The sequence below is a fragment of the Thamnophis sirtalis genome, unplaced genomic scaffold (assembly GCF_051295495.1).
Source record: "Thamnophis sirtalis isolate CommonGarterSnake01/CBP01778 unplaced genomic scaffold, rThaSir2_p1.2 scaffold_2, whole genome shotgun sequence".
Lineage (NCBI taxonomy): Eukaryota > Metazoa > Chordata > Lepidosauria > Squamata > Natricidae > Thamnophis > Thamnophis sirtalis.
The window spans coordinates 122969378-122987715 of record NW_028261382.1 but is presented as its reverse complement, the minus strand read 5'-3'; the positions used below and the strand labels follow the sequence as shown (position 1 = coordinate 122987715).

The 18338-nt window shown below is 38.9% G+C and overlaps 1 protein-coding gene across 2 annotated transcripts in view; it reads right to left on the bottom strand.

Moving 5' to 3' along the window:
* Nucleotides 1-1521: 1521 nt before the first annotated feature.
* The window catches only part of NCALD (neurocalcin delta), a 55127-nt gene continuing 38310 nt past the window's right edge, over nucleotides 1522-18338 (bottom strand). Inside the window, exons 2-6 of one of the 2 annotated variants that reach the window (XR_015695606.1) lie at nucleotides 17211-17607; nucleotides 12965-13070; nucleotides 10630-10734; nucleotides 1924-2006; nucleotides 1522-1685 (exon numbers count right to left, since the gene is read on the bottom strand). Coding sequence is in view for 1 of the 2 variants with exons in the window: in XM_087706805.1 (XP_087562931.1) it covers nucleotides 10637-10734; nucleotides 12965-13070; nucleotides 17211-17588 (582 nt within the window). In the remaining variant the exon portion in view is untranslated. Of the gene's footprint in view, nucleotides 2007-10629; nucleotides 10735-12964; nucleotides 13071-17210; nucleotides 17608-18338 lie in introns of both variants that reach the window. The other variant, XM_087706805.1, reaches the window with a different exon arrangement.

Genomic DNA, 18338 nt, shown 5'->3' with positions numbered 1-18338 from the left:
ATTGTTTGCTGTTACTTGGCCACACTTTAAATTCATACTCAAATCCAGAGCTGTGGAATTGCAGCCGCCAGTTGTCTAGACTCTAGCCAATATGTGGCAGCCAGCAATTAAATCAAACACGCCTTTGACAGGCTCATGGGCAAAGCAAAAGACACAAAATCTTCACCTAAACCACCGAAAAGCAAGTCCCTGTGCTATCACTGGTCTTTTCCCTCCAACTTTCATTTTGACAATTTTATATCAATCTCTAAAATGTTTGTTTGTTTCTGGTGAACTGGTAGGTCTTTCATGCCTCTTGGTGTCAGACACCATGCATATCTCAGGGGTTGCCACAAAGAAGAGGGAGTCAAACTATTCTCCAAAGCACCTGAGGGCAGAACAAGAAGCAATGGGTAGAAACTAATCAAGGAGAGAAGCAACTTAGAAGTGAGGAGAAATTTCCTGACAGTTAGAACAATTAATCAGTGGAACAACTTGCCTCCAGAAGTTGTGAATGCCCCAACACTGGAAGTTTTTAAGATGATATTGGATAATCATTTCTCTGAAGTGGTGTAGGGTTTCCTGCCTAGGCAGGGGTTGGACTAGAAGATCTCCAATGTCCCTTCCAACTCTGCTATTGTATTATTGTAATATTGCATTTATCTGAAAGACCACTGCCATTTGGACTTTTCTGAACCCTGTGGACATCCATAGGCTGTATGAGAGTAGGAATATTCAGAATACTTTGAAATCATGCTGGCGGCTTCCGAAAATGATTTTGGTTTTCGTCAAGAAAGATGGAAAGATGGAACTTTCTAGAAAGCATAACAGCAGTGAATAGTTGGAAGGGAACAAAATTTAGGGGTACCGTGACAGACATGATATCTGCATACCTTTCAAAAATAGTGGGTTACAGTTATGTATTCATAAAAGGAAAAAATATGATCAGCTGCAATCAATTATTCCAGTATGAAAAAGTACCATGTCACAAAATGGTGTACAATACAAAATTATTTAAAATTCAACATTTAAAAACAACATTTGTTCAGCAGTAATACAGTAAAAAAAATATCTTACTTTTCTTCAAACAATATTGTCATATGTTTGGCACTGTAAGAATACATGATCACAGGTTCATCGTTCTCTCTCTGATTCGACTTCTCTTTTTTAAAAACCAATCAGCAATGTTGCTGCTGTTAAGTATCTGCATATATTATACTGCACTTCAACATACATGAAAGAACATGTGGGCTCCATTCCACTGCTAAAACAAACAAATTATGAGGGGAAAAACCTGTCCCACATCAATAAGACAATATCCAAATTTCCCACCTGGTCAGTATCTGTGGCGCATGAATTACTCTGTAACATTTCTAATTTTGATTCTGATATCAAATCTGAACACTTTGGGGAGGGGGAATTAAACAGATCTAGGAAACATTGGGTTCAATATAAAAAAAAGTTAAGCATGTTTAAAGTCATCTTGCAAGCTGTTGATATTTACTAATTCATCAGTGCATGAAATTGAGTTGATAAAAATCATTCAATATAATAACTTTTAATGTATCTGTTTAACATAAAATTATACATCAGCTATTTTCCAAATGGAATCTCCACATGTGTTTTGGACTTCAGTTTCCAAGATTCACAGCAATAAGATAAACTACTGCGATGGCTGAGAATTCTGAAAGTAGGTTTCCAACATAGCAATAGCAATAGCAGTTAGACTTATATACCGCTTCATAGGGCTTTCAGCCCTCTCTAAACGGTTTACAGAGTCAGCATATTGCCCCCACAGTCTGGGTCCTCATTTCACCCACCTCGGAAGGATGGAAGGCTGAGTCAACCCTGAGCCGGTGAGATTTGAACCGCCGAACTGCAACTAGCAGTCAGCTGAAGTGGCTGCAGTACTGCACTCTAACCACTGCGCCACCTCGGCTCTTACTTCCAGGGCAGGATGGGGAAAAATAATACAAACCATGTGGATAGGAACTTACAGAAATGACCATTTTTCAGGATCAATTTTTCTATGAAAAGATCAATAGGAAGAGAAGGAAGGAAAGAAAGAAAGAAGGAAGACTTTTCAGGCAGATCATAATAACAAGTTCCAATTTTAAACAAAACAAGTGGACAAACATGGAATGCAATTTCCCTATACAAGTAAAAACAGTTGCATCATTTGTGCATCATTAGAGCAATGGGGTAGAAAGGAATAATCAGTTTAATTAACATGCAGGTCTCAATACTTTTAATAAGCCAAACACTAAGGATTCAGATTTAAGTAGCTTTTTCCCCCTTACATTTTACAACAACATGGCCACTACCAACACACACTAGGATCACACAGTCAGTACTGCTTTAAAAATGCAAATCACACTGTTAAGACTTTCACAGAATTTGCATATCATGTGAATGATGGACGGAAGAGCTCATCCAATAGGAAACGAGTCAGTACAGTTAAAGTTATTTTCAAAACAGTATATACAGAAATACAGATGCATTTCCCAGGGTAGGAAAAATATAGTCCAGCAAAAAGCATAGAAAAGGAAACCATGAATGCCATGCTTTGGAACACAGAAATTATATTATCATTCATCGAATCAGTTCTCAAATGAACTAAATGGGTTATGTTCTACAGATATGCTTTAACGTATCATGCTGAACATTTAAAAACAATATATACTTTTTCACTTGATCCCTGAAAGGAAGTAACACCCACAGAAGCCACTTTTATCAATGGATTCCTTAACTTGATCAGGAAGCATGCTACATAGTTTGGATACTTATGAGCACAGGAATGCATGGTTGATTCACACTACACACGTAGAAAAAAGGGCTGATTTGTAACAAACCCACAGATCTGAGGCCATCCAGGGCTAGTTTAATGTACTCATGTCATCCTGCACTCAGAAAGACTCATGCTGATCATGACCGATGTGTCTCACAGATGTCAGTGAAACACAGCAATGACCAGCATCCTCTAAACTAAGGTCAACACACTGATAGCTTTACTGCCATGGAAATTCTGTAGATAGCAAAGCAGCACTTATTGTGTTCTAAATTTGTTCTTGAATCTTTATTCAGTTCCAAGATTACATGTGCTACCCTAAAATATCTGAGAATAGAATGGCAATTGTCTCCAAAATGTGTGGTAATACTGGGAATTAAAGGAACACTCCCCCAAGCATTGCATCAGCATCTCCAAAGGGCTGCAATCAAAATCCCACAAAAGCAAATGGAAATTGTTCTGAATTTAATATTTACTTGCGAAGGCCTATAGTAAAAGCCGGGTGTATTAAAAAGGAACCCTGAAATGTCTTTCAGGTGTGTGCTTGCATATATGCTTGAATGAAAATATCTCAAAATTTGGCATGAATCATTCCCGATAAAATCAGCTCTTCTAAAAGAATAAATAATAAAATGCCTTTGCACTCCTTCAGGGTTGCCAGCATTGCAACAAGTTGTCACAGCTTTGGACCGACAATGCACATCACTGTTTAAACGGCACTTAAGAATGAATTATGGGTCAAAGACAATCATCTTGTAATTGGTCTCTAGAAACAAAAGACTTCCCTCCATCTACTTTCTGACACAGCTGCTGACTCTGTTAATTTAAGATAAAACATGTAAGCTATGTTGTAGAAAAATCTGCATCCTATATGCCCGATCCCAACTTTTTCCCATTCAGAGATGTCCATGCAGTAGATGTAAAGATGGTGGCCACAACTCTGTGATGGAAGACCTGAACTTCTTTACCTGCATCAAAGTCACCCGTTACCTGAATCAAGACAAGAATTCTGCTACTGTCCCCCTCAGTGGAAATTCATGCTTCCACTAATTCTTACTCATATTTTTTTTATAGGAACAATGGAAATCTGAGCACATAAAATGAACACAAACGCTGGTCAACTGTATCCGGTGGAGATAGGAAAGGTAGGCGCTTCCCCCCCCCCTTGCAAAATCTGTGAGCTGGTGAATCTGGATAATGTGGAGAGAACTACAGAGTAGAAGAAAACATTACTGTTGAAAATGTCCTACTCTTCCTCAGAGAAGTGAGGAGAGTATTCTCCTAGATTCCTATTTGTTCCATAAACCATGAGGGTCTACAACAACTCACCGCAGACAATTCGCTATGGCCAACTTGCCACAGGACAATTTGCTGAGGAAGAAGAGTAGTAGTGGGTTCTGGGGGTACGGCCCGGTACGGCTGTACCGGTATTAGCTGGGAGCAGTGGCCATTGTACCGGTACAGTGGCTGCCCGCCTGCGTTCCTTACCGGTTTTTGAAGCAACCGGGCTAACTGTGCATGTGCGCACAGCGTGCAGCGCCTGCGCAACCTCCGCCAAGCAACTGGCTGTCACAGGGGGGTGGTGTCTGCATGCTTGCGCAGCACACATGCCCGATGAGGACACCCGGCCCCATGCACAGCGTACCGGTTGCAACAGGAGCCAGAACCCACCACTGAACAAGAGTTACACTAATATTGAAGAAATGATGGCATATAATCATTAAAGAAAGGATGCCAAAGGAGGGACAAAATGGAATGTGAATGACAAAAATTAAAATAATTTTTAAACTATTTTAAATAATTAAATTGAATTGTTGAATTGTTCCATGGCAGGTTGTCCTGCAGCAAGTTGACTATGGCAAGTTGTCCTGTGGCAAATTGGGCGGAGCAAGCTGTCCCATTCCAAACAAAGAAAACCTTCTATTATACAGAACACCAATTTGGGAGGAGCAAGGAAATGTTAATATACCAGTTAAAATCTTGCCTTACTTGTCTTCCTTGCAGCTGTTCTCAGGACTTTAGCATCCAAATGGTTTCTGCTTTCAACCATTAATATAAAAATGTATTCTGTTCTTCATATTTTAAGTTAGCAGAGAGGAAACCACACACGGAGTCCCTAAATCAGGAAACAAGGCTCTGGGCCAAAAGATTTGCCAAGCATCCAAGCAAATGGATGAACACAGCTGCTTAAACAAAAGGCAATGTTTTTTTAAAAAGGGGGGGGGACCCAAGACACATCTGGCTGCTTTTTTGAAAGAATGAATTGTATCCATACCCTTGCATGACCTCAATTAGACTTTTAGTAAATTTGCTTTTTAAAATTTTTTGAAATCAGCTATGATTTAAAATACTCTTAAGCAATGTTATGAACACCCATTTCTTCATAAAATACTTTAGAAATTTGGTCAGAAATGCTTTAAATTTACAGCCATCGGCTTGTGGGACTCATCATTAAAGAATGGTACGTTCCATCCAAACTTTTAATATAGTGGAGCTACTATATCAAATACTGTAGTCAGGTGGATTGGTGAAAATTTAAACCATTTACTGCCTGATTTATGTACAGTTTTACTTTGCCAAAATTATGTCCATTATTTCAATAAAAATATCCAGGAATAGATTTGTAAGGTGCCCAATGCTCTTAAAAATCAAAGATGTTGTTGGTCTGTGGCTTTTTATTTTTAGAAGAAAAATAACACACTGCCTCATAACAGCACAAAGTGTTTTGAAGAGAGTTATTCTTGATTGCAATGCCTGGACATGGAACAAATTGATTCTCAGCTCTGTAAATTCACAATTGAGAAATCATACATAATTTCCCTGTCCCCTCCCCAGTTTTTTTTTTACCGTAAATCCAATTGTAGTAGCCAAAAAATAAAATTCAGAAGCATGATTCTTTGGAGATAAACTTTACATATCTCTTCATGCAACCTTCAAAAAACCTCCTAAAAGCAGAAACTTCTAAAAGGTTTCAGCTCTGACTCTTCCAAGCCAAGATTGCTACATCTCTTATGGTTTTTAAGAGGCCAAAAAAGCAATTAAAAAAAACAAAACAAAAAACAAGGCCACAAATCTAAAAGTTCAGCCAACCCCCAGTTAAATGCTCATGGGAGGATTTGACTAATTTTCTTTTTGGGTGGAATTCAAAAAATATGTAGCTAAACCCAAATAAACATTTTTAAAACAATCCTTCTTACCATAAACAGTACTAATCGTTTCACAACCAACACCTTGGTTGAATATCTTTTCCACAGTTTCCTTACTGAAACAAATCCAACAATTTAGGTCGAAAGGGACTATTGTTATTTACAAATACTGCCTCTGTTCCCACTTAACTATGCCAGTAAGGTCTCCCATTTCATCTCTTCTTCTCTTACATGTCAAGTGACCCTGGTGCATTTGAAGGCATAAAACATCCCCCTTAATCAGCTTATTCCCAAATTCTGAACTGAAGCTGCTGCCTGACAAATCATGAAACCAGACAGTTGCTTTGGGAAGGGTTCCAAAATGTTTATAAACTCCATTGTGTCCCTCCATTTGTCTTCAACGTAGCTAACATTTTGTACAAGGGATTTCAAGGAGATGGAGGAGAAGATAACTGTATAATAAAACAGTTACCTTTGGACAAAAAGCACAAAACATTTAAAAAATCAATTATATGTGTATTTGTGTGTGTGTGTGTGTGCTCGCACGCGTATGGATATATTTATAAATACATTACAAATAGTATCCTGTATTTTAATTAACACCTACCCGAGTCCTGTATTTTACATTTTTTGAGGTGCAGCTCAGATATGCACATTTGTGAATGTGCTGTCACAAAATGAGCATGATGAATTTGGAAGAAATACAGGCTGTTTTACAAGTTACTTCTGGGGTATGAAAATTATTGAGATGGGGAATCAATGGTGGGATTCAAATTTTTTTACTACCAGTTCCATGGGCGTGGCTTAGTGGGCGTTTCAGGGGAAGGATACTGCAAAATCCCCATTCCCTCCCCACCCCACTAATCTGCTTTCCAGCTTTGTTCTCCTGTTCAGGACAACAAAAGAAGATCAGCTGTGAGGCTGGGAGACAGTGGGAGAGGACCAGCCTATTTGCCGGTTCCCCGTACTACTCAAAATTTCTGCTACCGGTTCTCCAGAACCTGTCAGAACTGGCTGAATAACCTATCTTGGGAGAACTCTTTCTCTGCCACTCCAGAACTTAAAATGCAGTCACATCAAACTCCTCCTTGGGTGCCAAGTGCTTACAGTAAATCATGTAATTTCTTTGGACCCCTTTCCATTCAAACTGGGGCAAAACTACATGTTACAAGGCAAATGGTACTATTGTGCAAGAAAGGGAATTGCAGCACAACAACATTAACCCTTTCCCAATTTCCCAATTCTCCATTACAATATTCCCTTTTCTGCTCTTTTCGTGCCAGTGGGACTCCAAAACCATTGATGATGGAGGAAATTGCCGTGGCAAGATATTTGAACAGAAAACCTAGCTGGTGCTAAATGGTTAAATATATAGATGTCTTGCCTGCCAGCTGATTCTCTTTTTTGCCTATACTTCCAGATCTCTAATTCTTCCCTGGAACAATGTCCTGTTTCCCATTTCTATTGTTTTTCTAAAAGCCAAGCTTCACGACTGGAGCTAAAGAGGGAAATGGCTTTGGCGTGGCAGTGGAAGAGGAAAAGATCATGCATAACCATATCTTTCCTGCCTGCTTTATTTCTGCTCTACAAATCTATCTTAGTAAAGTTACATGCTTAGAAAATATGTTTTCAATTATATTGGAACTACTGATTCTCTTCACCGAAGTACAAACAAAATAAGGCTCTGTCACATGCAAGTACAACATTCTATCATTTATCACCATATCCTCATTTTCCAGAAGTTCTTCAAAGCTAGAGGCCTTCCAGATTTAAAAAGTGCCTTCATTCTCCTCTACCATGGCATGCATTGCTCCCAATATTTAGCTCAGTATTCAGCTCAGTTCTCAACTTGCACAATTACTCTTCCTGATTCAAGATGCTAAATGACAATCAAGATAACGATAAAATAAAATATAATTCTCCTCTGGCCTTTCTCCAAACAAATCTCTATTTAAGTATAAGGAATTTCATTTATAGAATCTGATTTTTTTTAAATGGCAGAAAAATTTATATAATCTGTATAAACCCATTATTTTCTATAGTTTTACAAATGGCACGGCATCTCTGAAGGGTACAGCATAGGCTAGTCTGAATTATTCCTTATCATTAATTCTATTATAGCTCACAGCTTTGCAGACAAAGCATTAATTGTGTATTACTTCAATTTACTCCATGGTGCTATTGGTCCCTTTGTTGCAACACTCAGACTGGAGGATTGAACTCACCATCATTTAGAAAAGAAATTTCATACCTCATATACTGATCACTAAGGATTTCTTAGAATGAATGACATATTCATTGTATTTATTCTGTACAATGACAATAAAGACTATAATATTTAATTTGCCATCTTGGCTTCTATATTGGAAAATAAGATTTGCATTGATTTCTTCAACACCAGTAGTAGTATTTCTGTTGCTGTTATGGTCCATTGAAATAACCCTGATTCCTGATGATTACAGAGATAGGTCTTGGCAACGTTTTCAGAAATAGCCTGCCAATGCTTTCTTTCTAAGTGTGAGAGAGATTGGCCCAGAGTCAGCCAGCTGGCTTCCATGTCTAAGGCAGAATTAGAACTCAAAGTATCTTGGCTTCTTATCTAGCACTTTAGTTACATGACCAAACTGGTTCTTCATGTATTTCTCATAGCTACGAATTTAAGCCTAAATCCTAGCATAAGCTAGTTTTCGAATACCTTTAAGGAAAATGTGTAGTGAATAATACACCCTATGTCTAACCTCACATGGTAACAGAAATTTGTATATAAGGTATCTTAACCCCACATCTCATATAAACATTAGCACACTCTCCCTGGCAAATGTATTAAACCTCCCCCCCCCCCAAGATCAGTGGCCTCTTTATTCACTAGAATGATATTTAAAAAAAACCTATTTGGCATTCCCCAATATTGGAAGGAACATGGTTTCTATTGGAGCCAAGACACTCATTAAATGCATGACCCGTCAAAACCACGGAGGACAAAATCGCGCTCGACGAAAGCGTGCATTTGACGTCATCACAGCGCGACGAAACAAATTAAAAATTGAAATAAAAATAAAATTAAAGCAGTTAGGTTAAGGGTTAGGTTTAGGGTTAGGTTTGGGGGGGTTAGGGTAAGGTTTTCGCTTTATTTTTACATTTATCGATCACAGCGCGATGTTTTCGTTGCGCTGTGATGATGTCAAATGCGCGCTTTCGTCGAGCGCAATTTTGTCGTCCGCAGTTTTGTGGTGGAACCATTAAATGGAATGTAGCCTGGTCCCCAATCTTTACTGCCAGTGAAGATGGAAGGTATTTCCCAATGGAATACCGAACCAAACCTGAAGTACCTAACCAACAGAGACTTTTTATTCTGGAATGATGCCATGCCCTCCCCTCAGCTGTCTTTGAAGGTCAATACAGTAAGATTACCTATCCAGGGAGATGATGCCCCTGTGCTACCGGACACACAAAAACGACCCAGCATACACTTCTCCTCTACCTCTTTTGCAAAGACCTTCATATTAGCCTTCTCTCTCCACTATTGCATACACACCCAGAGTGCAGAGGACAACTCTACCCCTTCCTGCTGCTTTCAGACCTTGCTATAACATAGAACAGTGATGGCCAACCTTTTTCTTGCTGAGTGCCAAAAATGCGAGTGGGCACACACAATAGCGTGCATGCCTGCCGGCACCCATAATGCAAAGTGCACCCCCACATGCGCATGCTTGCACAACCCCCCCTTCCCCCCCCATGTGTGCCGCACTGCTCGCCTCCATGCTGAGCTTGGTATTTCCTCCGGGGGAACGGGGGAAGCCCTTTTCACCCTCCCCAGGCTCCAGGAAAGCCTCCGGAGCCTGGGGAGGGTGAAAATGGCCTCCCTCTCTGGAAGGCCGAAAATCAGCTGACCAGTGCGTGCATGCACGCTGGAGCTGACGGCTCGCAGGCTGGCAGATATGGCTCCGTGTGCCACCTGTGGTCTGTATGCCATGGGTTCACCATCACAGACATAGAATATTGTCAGGTTCTGTGCAGCGGTGCTGAACGCCCATCAGATGTTCCATAAATTAATAATAAGGAGCATTCAGTGCATCACACAAAATGCTCTTTACCATGACAGGTTTAGTTTGTCACACACCATCCTTCATGCTCCCTTATACCCATTTAATGCGTCTACCTCTCCTGCTAAGATTTCTTTTAGACTTTTGTTTTTATATATACTTTGTTTTATAGCTTTTGGGTTTTTTAAATAATTACTTGATGTATGTTCTATGCTTTTAAATTGACTGTATCCCATCCTCCTTATGCTGGTCTCTGACCATAAGAAAGATTTGATTGATTGATGGCAGTTATTGGCTGACTTCAGTCTTCTCCACATGCGCCTCAGATCTTACAGAGTTTTAGAGCCAGCTTGGAATTGGCAAACTAGACATGACTTAAGGCATTAATCCAATTAGGAAATAAATCCTATTCATACTCAGTGGCACACAGGCCGCACTAATCACAATTTGAAAAAGGACACGGTTGTGACAGTTGCACTCTCTGTAATCCAGAATGCATTTTAGAGAGAGTGTAAGCACAACATCTTCATGGCTGGCCACGAGGAAAGCAAATAATGCCACAAAAGAAGGCAAAGGTAGCCTTTAAAAGGCAACACCACCCATGAATGTTGTTCTGGCAAAGAGACATATGAGACAAAAGAAACAAACCAGAAAGACACAAAGTAATACAAACATCAGTTTTAAAACTGTCCGGCACTGCTGGGATCACATTGAAGGAGACGAACAATAGATGGGTCGCTCTTGGCTCCTCGAATGAACTCTTCCAGAGAAAGTTTTCCTAGAAAATAAACGGAGATGCTGGTTTCGGTTTTCAAAATAAATATGAATCATCACTACCTATTATTAGGTTCACATAGTAGGCTAGGCCAGAAGTTACGGTTAAAAAATACAGTGGTACCTTGGTACTCAACTGCTTTGAAACTCATGAAATTTGGTTTCCCATTTTGATGTGAAAAATTTGTCCTTGTACTCATTGTTTGTTTGCTAATCAATGCAAAAGCTAGAACTTGTCAGTGTCAGCTGCCTTGTGACTTGCTACATTATTCCTTACAGAAAAATTTGTTTGGTACTCATCATGCCTCTCAGAACCAATTAACAATAAGTACCGAGGTACCACCGTTTCTTTGTCCTCCCAACATACTAATTCAAAACAAAACATATTATAATTTAATATGGTAGTCCAATTCATGCAACATATTGAGTCATAATTTATTTGAGGTTTGGTTTAATCCCTGTGATTTGTAAACTAAATTTTACGGTTTAATATGCAATGCAAATTTAGCCAGTTTGTACAAGCAAGTATAACCCTATACATACTTTCCTTAAAAATAATATCTTGATCTTAAGCATCGTATGATTGCCACTATACATGAAATTTCTGCAGTGCTGAATGCACTGAGTTAGTAAGGGAGGCAACCACAACTTCTTCTGCCCATTTTTCCATCTCAATCCTTTGAACCACATCAGTTGCTCTGCACTTTTTAGCATAGGGGTCATCAACCCCCAAACTGTGGCCCACTACTGGGCCATGATCCGTTCGGAATTGGGCCACACAAGCAGCAGGTGAGGACGAAACGCCACTCACGTGAGTGGCAGGTGCTTATGTTCATGCATGAAGCTCTACTCGTGCGAGCAGCAGATGCTTGTGTTAACACAAATAGAGCTATGCTCTGTTTGTGAGGATAACCATTGTCTGAAGTGGTGTAGGGTTTCCTGCCTAAGCAGGGGATTGGACTAGAAAACCTCCAAGGTCCATTCCAACTCTGTTATTCTATGATGTTTTATGACAAGGGCAAGGGAATGTTTTGGTATAAATGGCCAAGAGAAGCTAATATTCAGTAGCAAATTTAAATATGAATTTCTACCTTACACCAGCTCAGATATTGTTGACACAGCTTATTATTGTGTACTGTAAGCTTCTCCAAGCTACAGACCTCTTAAAGTGCTGGATTACAACCTCCAAAACATCTAGAAAGTCATCCTGGGAAAGCTTGGTCTGTTCAGATTGGCACTGGTTCACCCGAATCGTATCTATTTGCTCTTAAATTACAGATGCCGAAAACTGAATCTGAGACTCCTTCTTTGTGGAAGATGATCTTTACAATGGTTCCTGCTTCAAAAGTGTCCTAGTCTACATGATTGTAAAATCATCTCCATTACTCAAGAACTGGGAAATATCAACTTTGGTGGCATTGATTAGTTATGGGGCATTTGGCATCTGCAAAAACTGAATTATTTGGGTATGTCCTAGGGCTAGGCAAACAAAATCTCTCCATAGTGCATGCAATTAGTAAAGCCTTTCCAAAATTGATCTTTTATACTTTGGAAGTGAAAAATTACCTACAGTTCCGGAAAACAAGAAAATTTTGAGTCAATCAAGACACTGTGCTATCAAAGCACAATGATGCTAAGAGGGAGAATTGGAAGACACATCTATAGCTTTCATAATATCATTATAAAATAAATACATTTTTTGTAATTGGATTGTAATCAATTTTTAAAAGCAATTTTCAAACTATTTCCATACAACCATAAAAAAAAGATCTGACTTCTTTCTTACTCCTAGATTTGGAAGCAGAAGTCATGTTTAAAGGAACTGAGGAATAGATTTTAATTGTAATGTTTCCAGGATTTGTCTTGCTGTGCCATTATAACTGGGATCTGTGATGTGTGTGTGTGTGTGTCTGTCTGTCTGTCTGTCTGTCTGTCTGTGTGTATATGTGTGTGTGTCTGTGTGTGTATTCTTCCTGGCTTAAATCTAAATCCTAATATTTATCTGAGTAATGGGTTGAGCTGCAAGACAGCAACCTAACAAGAGGCAGCATTTGGCTTGTCAAAAATTTTTTCACAGTAATACTAGCCATCATTCTTTCCCAGAGGTTTATTGATGGATCTATGAATCAGTGGCATACTTAGACTACTTAGTCAAAGTCTGCTCTTCAAAAGGCATCAAGAGATCAGAAACAACAGAAGCAAGTTAAAAGGAAGATAATCCAAAGATAATTTACCATCTCTGTTGGTATCCATCTGGCGAAAGATTTTCTCAGTTCTTTTCTCTGGTGTTGATTCATCTTCCGGCATCTTCATAACTGAAGAAACCATCTTGTAGATTGCCTAAAAAATGGAATATGAAAAGGAAGGGTCTAGAAGAATTGCATAATTTCATAAAGTTCATTGGGAATTTGGTGCATTGACAGACCTATCCCAAAATAGCTTTCAGGAGTTTAGGTAATTAAAGCTGTCTTTTCTACCTTCGACTTCACAGATATACCACACAATTCTCATTATCCCCAAAAACACATTGAGATGAGAAGACATAATGATTATCAATGGAGTTATTAACCAAATGATATTTGGCTAGAGAAATTTCATTACAGTTTAAGGATGGATGCTTCCTTAGAAAGGCCTCTAGATGATTTGCTCAGATTCTAAAATTATAAGGGAAGATTTGGTTTTTCCGAAAACGGTAATTACAAATAGTCTTGGTTTACAGCAAAAGCATCCTTTGGTTAATCCATCTAAATGTTATCCCTGTATTATGATCACTGGGACAACATGACTGCAACTCAAGCAAGTTAAGGCATGGGCAAAAAACTGAGCTGAACAGCATCTACAATGCAATCAGTAGCTTGCTATGGGGCACATAGAGGAACAATTCTAGTTATTCTGAATTAAATCCTACTGACAATTTAATTTCATATAAATAAGCATACAATTATAGCCTTAAATTGATTTTCACACCAGTACACAGAGATCTTGGTTTCCCAGGGCTAGTCCCCTAGTCCCTTTGTTTCCCTTTGTTTTCAAGTACACATCACACCCTTTATGCTATACTTTTTTTGTACGTGAAAAGACTTACTGGAACCACTTCTTGTCCCATTCCTATTGGTTATGTCGAAACACTTGTTGCAATAACCAATAACAGAAAATGCTAAATGAATGCTCATTATTTACGGCATTAATTACTGAACAGTGGGAGTAAAAGTTAATGACCAATCCAGTACATAATCTAATTGTACATTCGAATGTTTCTGTGCTTATTTACTGTAAAGATTCAGTATATTGTACATTTAAAATAAAGGGGGGGGGAAATAAAGCATCTTTAAAAAGATTACTGTATAATTAAAAAACAATAACGGGGAAAAATCTTATTTGAAAAAAATATAGAATGGTGATTAGTTCGTTTAAAGAAATAATACATACAATTTCTTGAAAATAACTCCTACCGAACACTAGATTTATGTGATGCAGTATACATAATTGATGTGTGTACATGTAGTGTCTGTATGTGTGTGTATATATATATGGTCTTGTTGTATTCGGGTCTTTTCCCGTGTAAGATTGAGATTGTCTTGGCAACGTTTTGGCGAGATCCCACTCACCATCTTCATGCTGGTGTTTTGGGCTTAAAGCGTGATCGAAGCTTCCGTCCCTCTACAAACCTTGAGGGTAGGGTTTCAGCAAGTGGATTGATTGGATGTGTGGCTGTATCATGATTGGTAAATTGGTGCTGATTGGTGTTGGCTGTGGGTCCATTGTTGTTTTGTGTTGTAACGGCCTGGCCGAAACGTTGCCAAGACAATCTCAATCTTACACATAGTATGTATGTATGTATGTATGTATGAATGTATGAATGTATGTATGTATATGTTTTCGTAGATTTTCAAAGGTGTAGGTATGCCAGTCTTGTTGTATTTGGGTCTTTTCCCATGTAAGATTGAGATTGTCTTGGCAACGTTTCGGCGAGGTCCCACTCGCCGTCTTCAGGCTGGTGTTTTCGGCTTCGTGCTTGTGCAAGAAAGTAAATATATAAAGGTGGATTGCAAGTATAATAAATGTGTGCCCTCCTAAGCATACTTTAAGGAAGCTCTATTCCCTCCCATGAAAGAAGCAAGTCCACTTAAATATGCTCTGAAATGTGTTCAAATGATACTGACATATGGTTGAACCTTAGAATATATCTTAACCATGAAATCTTAGACATCTCCACTGAGAATTAGTCTTGATAATTATAGTTATTCTCAGTTAATTCAGCACTGTACTACAACCCTTTATTACGTGTGTGTGTGTGTGTGTGTGTGTGTGTGTGTGTGTGTGTGTGTGTGTGTGTGTGTAAAAATTACGTTACTGTACATTTTACGATTCATGTATATTCCTTTCAGTTAAGTAGACATCTTCAGCCTGGTGTCTTACTGTGGATGTCATGAATTGTAGCTACCTGATACCTACGCTGGAGATCCTCTAGTAAACTACTAGTATATTAGTTCCGCCTATACTAGCGATCTTTGCATTTAGAAAAAAATACTGGTATATTAGTTTCTCCTATATTGGACATCTAAATAGATGTTTATTTTTATTTACCAGTTTTTATTTCTAAATTCAACTGCTACTCAGTGAAGTCAAATTAATAATAAAGTATAAATGAAAAATAGTAAGTATCATCTGTTTAATGCCATACATAATTGAACAGGTCTGCAACAATCCATATGACCACTTGACAACAGGAAAGTGACATAGAAAATGTTTCGCCCTTTAGCAGTCATTCAGATTTTTGCAACAAGTGTTTATGGTGGCACTAACTGAGTCACTAGGGAAAAAACTGAATATTGAAGAGAAATAGCATCAGGAAAGAAGATGCTTATAGATCACACGGAAAATGGTAGTATAGATTTTCCTCGGGTTGGAGAAGACTTAGGTGCAAGCCTTAGGATATGCTAATGTAGTCTTTAATACTTTTCCAGAAGTAAGGGAATTTTTCCGGCAATGTGCCACACTATATCTAAGTTTATCTATATTTTTAACACATAAGAAATTCAAATTGCTTCCTGATAGACTGGTCTAAATTGTCCTTTCCCTCCTCTTCCCTTCCCTTCCTTCACCTTGCCATTATTGTGAGCAATTCCAACAAATACTATGGTGATGACCCAAGTTGCCAAAAATAATAAAATTCAACATTAAACTTGGGAACTCTAATATGAAATCAAATTGGCAGGTAACAAAGGTAACCTTAACAACAGTCCTTCATTAAAAATGTGAATGTCAGAAACCTAATTAAAATAGGTTATTGATAGAACTACAAAAAATAGTTGCTATATGCTAAAATAGATCGCTGAGAAAATATTTCTGACATCTGACATTTTTTTATTCCTGCCAGAAACAAATTGGAAACCGAAGAGCTTGTGCCCCAACTTTGCTGGCCCACGTCTCATTTGAGATTGTATTAATGGTCATCAGTTCCACAGAAGGGACATGAAATAACACCAGTTTAGCATGCCACCTGGGGTAGATGAAACATTTATACTAAAACTTTATCTCAAATACTCTGGGGTGGCAAAATCCACCTGTTATTCTTTAAATGATGGTAGCAACAGCACAAAGAACACTTCAAAATAGGCAAAAGGCAGGTGTCAGCTCAAGGAACAGAACAACTTTAAAGGTGATGAAAGGCAAGAATGCAGCACAAGTGGAGAAATGAGAGTAGAAAAGCACACTTAAAGTGCTAATCCAAGGTTAATTGCTGCAACATATTGGTTTTTCACTGGCTTGGCTATAACCAGTGGTGGGATTCAGCCAGTTCCCACCACTTCAGGAGAACTGGTTGTTAACTTTCTGAGCACTTAGGTGAACTGGTTCTTGGAAGAAATCATTAGGGCAGAGAACCCGTTGTTAAATTATTTGAATCCCACCACTGGCTATAACCATCCATACTGCACATATCCACACTAGCCAAATAAGGAATCCAAATTGTGTAATACAAAGTAGACCATCCCAAGAATAGAATTTTCTAATTGCCTTGATTACTGTAGACTTCCTTTTACTTCATTTTTTCAGTAGAACTGACAGCCCCTGTTTTTTGGTCACACATGGAGGGATTACAGCTGACAGAATAGCATAATTTACCAATCAAAATATGGAACAATTAGATAAAACAGAATTTACACTGAGAAACCAATTTCTTATTTAATGGTCTTCAGAAGGAGACACATCTGAATATCTTGGCAAAGATAAGATTTTTCTTTCCACTCTAGCCAGTCCTTAAATATTAATATTATATTACATTTTAATAGTGAAAAGAACGGTGACAAATTTACTCATTTATTGTTTGTGGAGGGAGGGAAGGAAAGAGGGAGGGAAGGAAGGAGGGAGGGAGGGAGGGAGGGAAGGAAGGAAGGAAGGAAGGAAGGAAGGAAGGAAGGAAGGTAGGTAGGTAGGTAGGTAGGTAGGTAGGTAGGTAGGTAGGTAGGTGATACATACCTGGACTATTTCTAACATTTCTGCTTTGCTGATGTATCCATTTCCATCCAGGTCATACATACTGAATGCCCACTTCAGCTTTTGCTCCAGTTTCCCTCGTGACGTTACACTCAAAGCTATGATAAATTCTCTGAAATCTATTGTTCCATCGCCGTTTGCATCAAATGTACGGAACACATGTTCAGCAAATTTAGAAGCGTCCCCATAAGGAAAAAAATTCCCATAGATTTTCTTAAATTCCTCCATGGACAGATGCCCACTTGGACAGTCTCTGAGAAAGCCTTTGTACCATTCCTGGATCTCATGTTCAGTAAAGTCTGTGCTTTCTAGCAAATCTTGCATCACTTCTGGGCGTAACTTGCTGTTCTGTTTTCCCATGGTGGTATCAGGATTTTATCTAAAGAAGGGAGGGGAAAAAAGCAGTTTATTCTCTAGTTACAAAACCAAGGGATGATGAACAGCATGGGCTTTAGACAACCTTTTAAAAGGCTGGTTCTCTTGATGATGATTAACATTTTCATTTGAAATAGCTCAGCACAGTCCACTTCTCCCAAACCAGAAGAACCCCTCAGCATGCAAATGAGAAGTACCAAATTTTGACTTGTGGTTGAACTTCCTTACATCGATACCATTTTATATTTTATAAGACAGTATGGAGGAGTATGGAAGTGGGACACAGTGGCTCAGTGGTTAAGACACTGAGCTTGTCGATCAGAAAGGTCAGCAGTTCAGCAGTTTGAATCCACAGCGCTACGTAATGGAGTGAGCTCCAGTTACTTCTCCCACCTTCTGTCAACCTAGCAGTTCGAAAGCACGTAAAAATGCAAGTAGAAAAATAGAGACCACTTTGGTGGGAAGGTAACAATGTTCTGTGCGCATTCAGCATTTAGTCATGTCAGCCACAGGACCATAGAGATGACTTCGGACAGCGCTGGCTCTTCGGCTTTGAAACGGATGAGTACATCCCCTAGAGACATGATATAATGAGCCAATGCAAAGCCCCATAGGAGGAGGCCTGCTTGGAAGCTCTATTTTCCTTAGAGATTGTTTATATTCTGTAGTGCAGAGTTTCTCAACCCTCACATCTTTAAGATGTGTAGACTTTGACTTCCAGAATCCCCCAGCCAG